This window comes from Watersipora subatra, chromosome 2 (assembly GCF_963576615.1).
Source record: "Watersipora subatra chromosome 2, tzWatSuba1.1, whole genome shotgun sequence".
Lineage (NCBI taxonomy): Eukaryota > Metazoa > Bryozoa > Gymnolaemata > Cheilostomatida > Watersiporidae > Watersipora > Watersipora subatra.
Genome location: NC_088709.1, coordinates 59,614,420 through 59,620,651, shown reverse-complemented (window position 1 = coordinate 59,620,651; position 6,232 = coordinate 59,614,420). Strand labels below are relative to the sequence as shown.

At 31.9% G+C, this 6,232-nt stretch overlaps 1 protein-coding gene across 1 annotated transcript; it reads left to right on the top strand.

Annotated features, from left to right (window-relative positions):
- Positions 1-1,008: 1,008 nt before the first annotated feature.
- Positions 1,009-6,232, top strand: LOC137388391 (fucolectin-1-like). Its single transcript, XM_068074877.1, has 3 exons — positions 1,009-1,135; positions 5,430-5,639; positions 5,982-6,232. Exons 1-3 carry the CDS (start codon positions 1,009-1,011, stop codon positions 6,230-6,232), a joined length of 588 nt encoding a protein of 195 aa, XP_067930978.1.

Below are 6,232 nucleotides of genomic sequence, written 5' to 3'. Positions count from 1 at the left end.
AAAAAATGTCATTTTTCTGAGTATTTTAACTGCGGTCAAGTTTTGCCTATTTTAATTTAAAGACATCTCATCAGTCCCATCAACTAAAACAAAACAAATCTCAAAAAATAGAAAAATGTTGATACTTTCCGATAAAAATTTTTAAAACTTCACACGAGAGGCCCGGCTGAAGCCCAACATAAGATAAACCTGTTGGGGGCTTACACCGTCCCCTTCAACACCCCCGGGTGTTCATAACTAGTCGCCTAACATTAGCCGCCCCAACTTGCAACCAGTGAATACAGGCCTGCGGTGAACTGGACCTGAGGAATCTAGTTATGTTTGTTCCACTGCATTTATTTTCACATCACTATATTTTCGCACTCATCAGAACTGCGAAATTAAGTTGCAGTGAAAATTTACTCGGTATGCTACTCACGAAACTAAATACTAGCAAAATATAAGTGTCCTAGGGTAATGCTATTTGCCAAAACCCCTCTCACAATGCCCGAAATGACATTGTGAGAGTGGTTTTGATGCTGGCTTAATTGCTATCTCAGCTCAGGGTTACTTGTTATAAGTTATAGCAAAAACTAAACTAAAACCGATAAGTGATAAAATTTTAGCATAGGATAAAGTTGAAGTTCAGTTTAGTAAACTACATACTAAAACTTGATGTATGCATGCTTTTGATAGTGTGAAAATTGTTATCGCCGATGATCACGGAGGTTGTTTAGCTTCCACTCTGAGATATGTCGATATAATGTGAACCAGCCTTTAGCCATTTGGCTATTTGTTAATGAACTCAGCCGACTTGTCTGTCAGGCTTTCGTCACAATTGTGCACAAAAAGATGAATAAGGTGAAGATGAAAGCGTGGTATGAGAGAGTAGAGTGGTAATAAGAAAGATGTGAGTTAGAGGATTACACTTGATAGAAAAGTAATTAGAGTAGTCTGTCAACCTACAAAAATCAATATCATATAACTTTCTTTTTAATTTGATGAAAAAGTGCTATTAAATCTTTGAGGATGTTTGCCTATGAAAAAGCTTGTCTCAACACTGTCTACACTCATCACATTTCCTTCACAGAAGCAGCATCAACTACATCAACTTCAGTCAACATGAAGTCAGTGTTCATCATTACAATTGCTTTTGGTGAGTCTGTTAATGGGTAATGTTTAACTGTATATATTTATTAAATTTTCTTATTAAATTCTGATTTTGTTGATTACTAAAACACCTGATAACGATGTGTAAACTTTTTAAACCTTTTTTGTAATATGAAAGGTTTCTACGCTTAAATAGTCTGCTAAAAAACCAATTACGTATATGGAACTATGACAATTCATGTTTATCCAATGTATACATTATTGTAGGCACAACTTAAAAACAATAATTCTTGCTACTTAAGGTTCCATGTTGCTAAAGCAATCCTCAGGTAATGAATAATACATAGAAAAAAATGAAAATTACTAAATTTGATATTACAAAAAAAAACATAAGTGTCAAGCAGAACCCAAAAGATTATAAACTACTATATCATCACTATAATAGCTTCATTAAAATGTGTATATAATTTATTTTTGTGCGTTTGTTAAAATTTGTAATTTTGTTGCAGAAAAATTATCCTACAGTTGAAACAGTTTTAACCATGATAGAATTTTATTGATTTTGTTCTTGAAACATCTTGATAGTCAAATCGCTTCAACTATTAAAAACAATTGCTAGTGATAAAAAAGCATCAACACTTTCTGATAAAATCTACTAAAATGTGTAAAAGTTCATTTTTAAGCAGCTAGGGTTTCATTAATAAAGCAGACTTGATGCACCACATGAAAGTGATGAACCTCTTTTTCTGTCTAGCTTCACACAGGCTTCACTAGGTTAATCTCTGTCAGGCTATACATTGATTAGTTCAGTTGTTAATCTCTGTCAGACTATACATTGATTAGTTCAGTTGTTAATCTCTGTCAGACTATACATTGATTAGTTCAGTTGATAATCTCTGTCAGACTATACATTGATTAGTTCAGTTGTTAATCTCTGTCAGACTATACATTGATTAGTTCAGTTGTTAATCTCTGTCAGACTATACATTGACTAGTTCAGTTGTTAATCTCTGTCAGACTATACATTGATTAGTTCAGTTGTTGATCTCTGTCAGACTATACATTGATTAGTTCAGTTGTTAATCTCTGTCAGACTATACATTGATTAGTTCAGTTGTTAATCTCTGTCAGACTATACATTGATTAGTTCAGTTGTTAATCCCTGTCAGACTATACATTGATTAGTTCAGTTGTTAATCTCTGTCAGACTATACATTGATTAATTCAGTTGTTAATCTTTGTCAGACTATACATTGATTAGTTCAGTTATTAATCTCTGTCAGACTATACATTAATTAATTCAGTTGAGATAAAAGAGGTGAAGATAAAAAGCACAGTAAGTGGATGCAAAACCGCTATTAGAAAAATGAATAACGATTTTCATTAAGAAAGACATTTGGAGCCAGTCAATAAACAGTCCAACAACTTACAACTATTCTATTATGTTAATAGCTTTTGCCACAGAGATTTAATACTTTAGTTGCATCTGACATACGTGTTTAACTGTCGTTTTCTTTGATGTAAAACTGCAAAGTGTTAGGCAATCTCTTATCATATTGTTTTGTAAGTAGTTAGACTAGATTAAAAAGTTCTCTTCCAAAAACTAAAAATACAGCTGGAACTATTTGCTGTCAGGCTGTGCTACGAGACTGATTTAGCAAGATTAGCTATTTCTATCTGATAGAAAGTAACCTCAAATAAAACTTTCTAGCACTAAAATCACATCTGCTTTATGTTATACTATTGTATGTCTGCAGCTACCTCTGGTTATATACAGTAGTTAAAGTGGGCAGAGAGTTTTTATCATAGTATAGTCATTAGTTAGCCTTACGTTCGGCTGTGTTCTGATGTGATAAAAAATAATTGCATAGATTACATTGTACACCTCATATAATATAATCTTATCTAACTCACTTTGAAGTAGTTTAAGTTTGTCTTTGAAATGTCTGTAACACAATAAAATAATTCTATATTAAAAGCACACCAGGTACACGTGTATAATGTTTTAATCTAAAAAGTATCCTAAAGACATAAATATAATTTCACAACTTTGATAAGAAACATACATGTAATAGGTATCTGTGAATGTTTATATTTACACAATAGTATTTAGATATTACAATAAAACCACAAAGCTAAAAACCATTTAGCCAGTTTTTAACTCTAATTAACAAAATACCCTAAGTTTTTAACTCTATTAAGTTGTCATACCATATAAACTATTTGATATTTAATATCTAATATTTGACAAAATTTGATATTATATTATTTAAATCATACTTAGTCTAAAGAGAAACATTATACATAAGGAGGTAATGGAGGAGGTCTATGGAGATGCAGTAGATACATTATATGCTAAAATGTGTTAACGTGTAATGCTAACAAATGTTAGTAATACATCCTAACATGTGTTAGCATATAATTCTAACAAGTCTTTACATCTTTTACCATATGAGAATACTTGATATTATATTAGTTAAAACATACTTGGTCTAAAGAAAAACATTATGCATTAAGAAGGCAACGGAGGAAGTCTATCATAGAGAAACATCGGCAGCATTTTATGCTAAGATGTGTTAGCATGTAATGCTAACATATGTTAGCATGCAATACTAAGAAATTTTAGCATTACATGCTAACATTTGTTAGCCTGTAAGGCTTCAAGTATCGAGCATCAGCGGTGTATTAGTGCATGGTCATCATGTCATCTTAAGGAGTTTGTTCATAACTTCGGGTTTGATTAAAAACATTTAAATTTGTCTTTAAATTTTTTATTCTGATAATAATTTTTATATATGTTAACTCATCAGGTACATGTGCATAATACGTTAACCTAAATTCTACATTTCCAAATATATAGATATGATTTAACAGCTTTAATAAGAGACGCACACAAGATGAGTATTTTTTCACAAGTTTTAAAAAGAATAAAGTGAATATTAATTACAGATATTTTGCAAGTTAAACTAATATGATAAACTTGCTTTTAATTAAATCTGAAAAGTGAAATGTGAAATGTAGATTTGCATAGCTATATTTTTTAAATCACGCTGTATTTACAGAGAAAGTTTCATACAAAGTCTAAACTTTGTGATATATCGGTTTTCTCGATGGCTTTAATATTTTAATAAACTGTTCTCTTAAATTTTTTTTCAATATTTTGTTTTTAGAGATTTTCTGGATGGTGATGGTAACCAAAGAAGCATTGTGTTTTACCATGTCTTTTGAAAAGATCAACTCGCTATTCGTTCCTCCAACTTTGATCAACAACAATAGTCTAGCTTCGAGCAAGCTACAGTGCGCCGGTAAATGCCATTTCCAATCAGGCTGTGTCGGTTTCAATTACAATTGTACCCAAAGGTCTTGTGATTATTTTGGGTGTTTTAACCCTGAGCAAGAGAAAAGTGCGTCCACAAGAAACAGCAGTACGGAAACTGAAGCCTATGTAAAAAAGGTTGATCATCTCCTTGCAAGAGGTGAGAATACACATACTTTAAACGTATGACTACAGTATTAATCAACAGAGTTATCAACAGAGTCGTCTAAATACTGCATGCTAACTATTTTTCAACTGTGTTTAAATATTCTAAGCAGTGTATTTGAAATTTGAATTTTGGACATTTTACGCGGTTATATGTTAGTAGTGAGGCTTGCTTAGTCAACAGTCTCATTTTTAAAGCTAAAATGATTTTTGGCAGACAAATAGCTAAGAAACTTCCAAAGTAGAACCATTTCTTGACAGGTAATTATGTTGAAATATATTTGTATAAGTATATCATATTTTGTTGTATTACTTCCGTTGTGTAGAGCACTTTTATACTGTGACCTAATGATCTGAGGTGGAAGCACTACAGCTTAATTGGTAGCAAAACACTCAAAACTCTTTGCTTTCTCAATGTTTCTGATTTAGAAATTTGTTACAGTATTCTAACATTGACAAGTCAAAAAATAAAAAAATTACATACATGTAAGTGGAACTTTAGCTATAAACCTAAATAATTTAGCTAATGTAGTAAAATAAAAGTTAGAATGCTGATATTAATCAGAGCTGAGTGTTTTCAATTATTAGTCAATACAGTAAAATATACATAGAGACAAAATCTCAATATTCAACAAAACACCGGATACTGTAGAAGTATTACACATCAGATACTTTTAATAGTCCTAATGAGTACACTTGCACAATGATATTTTTTACAAGTTTGCTGCATTATAAAAATTATTTTCATTCATCGTAGTACAATAAAGGATAAGAATCTGAATTTTTTTGCACAAAGCTAACAAATTTTAGCAGCTGTAATTTTTTCTTGAATAAAGCCAATGAGTGATTATAATTCTAGGAAAGAGTGTGGCCTTATCATCCGTTTACCAATTAAAAGCAACTGGAGAATTCTTGATTGGTCACTTCGCTGTTGATGGAGTGTATAGACCTCCTGCTGATAATGAGAGACTATCTATTGCTCACACTAGAAATGAAGTAAACCCCTGGCTTAGAGTTGACTTAGAGCAGGTTCACTGCATCTGGGCCGTTAGAGTTCTCAACCGCGGAGGTAATCAGATAAAGTATTTTTTTCATCAATAAATGATAGAAGTCTTCTATGGTAAGACATCAACTTTTAGCTAAACCACAAAAGGGGTATGGTTATGTTCCACGTGTACTCATTGACCTCCTAAATATTAAAAACTCAAAAGCTGATGAATATAACTGAGATATTCAGAATTTATTGTCGTCCGACTAAAAGCTTGAAGATCTAGAAGTTTGAATAAGGACTCATCAAACCTTTTTTATGACACTTGCTAAATTAAATATGTATTGTGTCTGTAAAAACAACCTTTTTCAGACTTACTTTTGCAGTGTTTACATTCATATTCAATATATGCCGGTATTTTAGACTCACCCGCTCGGGATGTTTATGAAAGGCTGAGAGACGTCATTGTGACAGTTTCAATCTTAGAAGATCAACTGTTCTATAGCAACAACCCTGATTCTCTTTGTGGACAGCGTGAAGGCATTCTCGATCAATTCTTTACTACCATAACATGTGCTCAAGCTATGAAAGCACAGTTTGTACAGCTACAATTGATGGGACATACAAATCTTAACATTTATGAGTTTGAAGTGCATGGCTTTGCTAATAAGTGA

What these genes read in the sequence shown, in the direction of transcription:
- LOC137388391 (XM_068074877.1), top strand. Translation starts at nt 1,009, where the DNA reads ATGTTTGCCTATGAAAAAGCTTGTCTCAACACTGTCTACACTCATCAC. An exon ending in CATCATTACAATTGCTTTTG is followed by an intron (nt 1,136 to 5,429) that starts GTGAGTCTGTTA and finishes TTATAATTCTAG; the next exon opens with GAAAGAGTGTGGCCTTATCA. An exon ending in TAGAGTTCTCAACCGCGGAG is followed by an intron (nt 5,640 to 5,981) that starts GTAATCAGATAA and finishes CCGGTATTTTAG; the next exon opens with ACTCACCCGCTCGGGATGTT.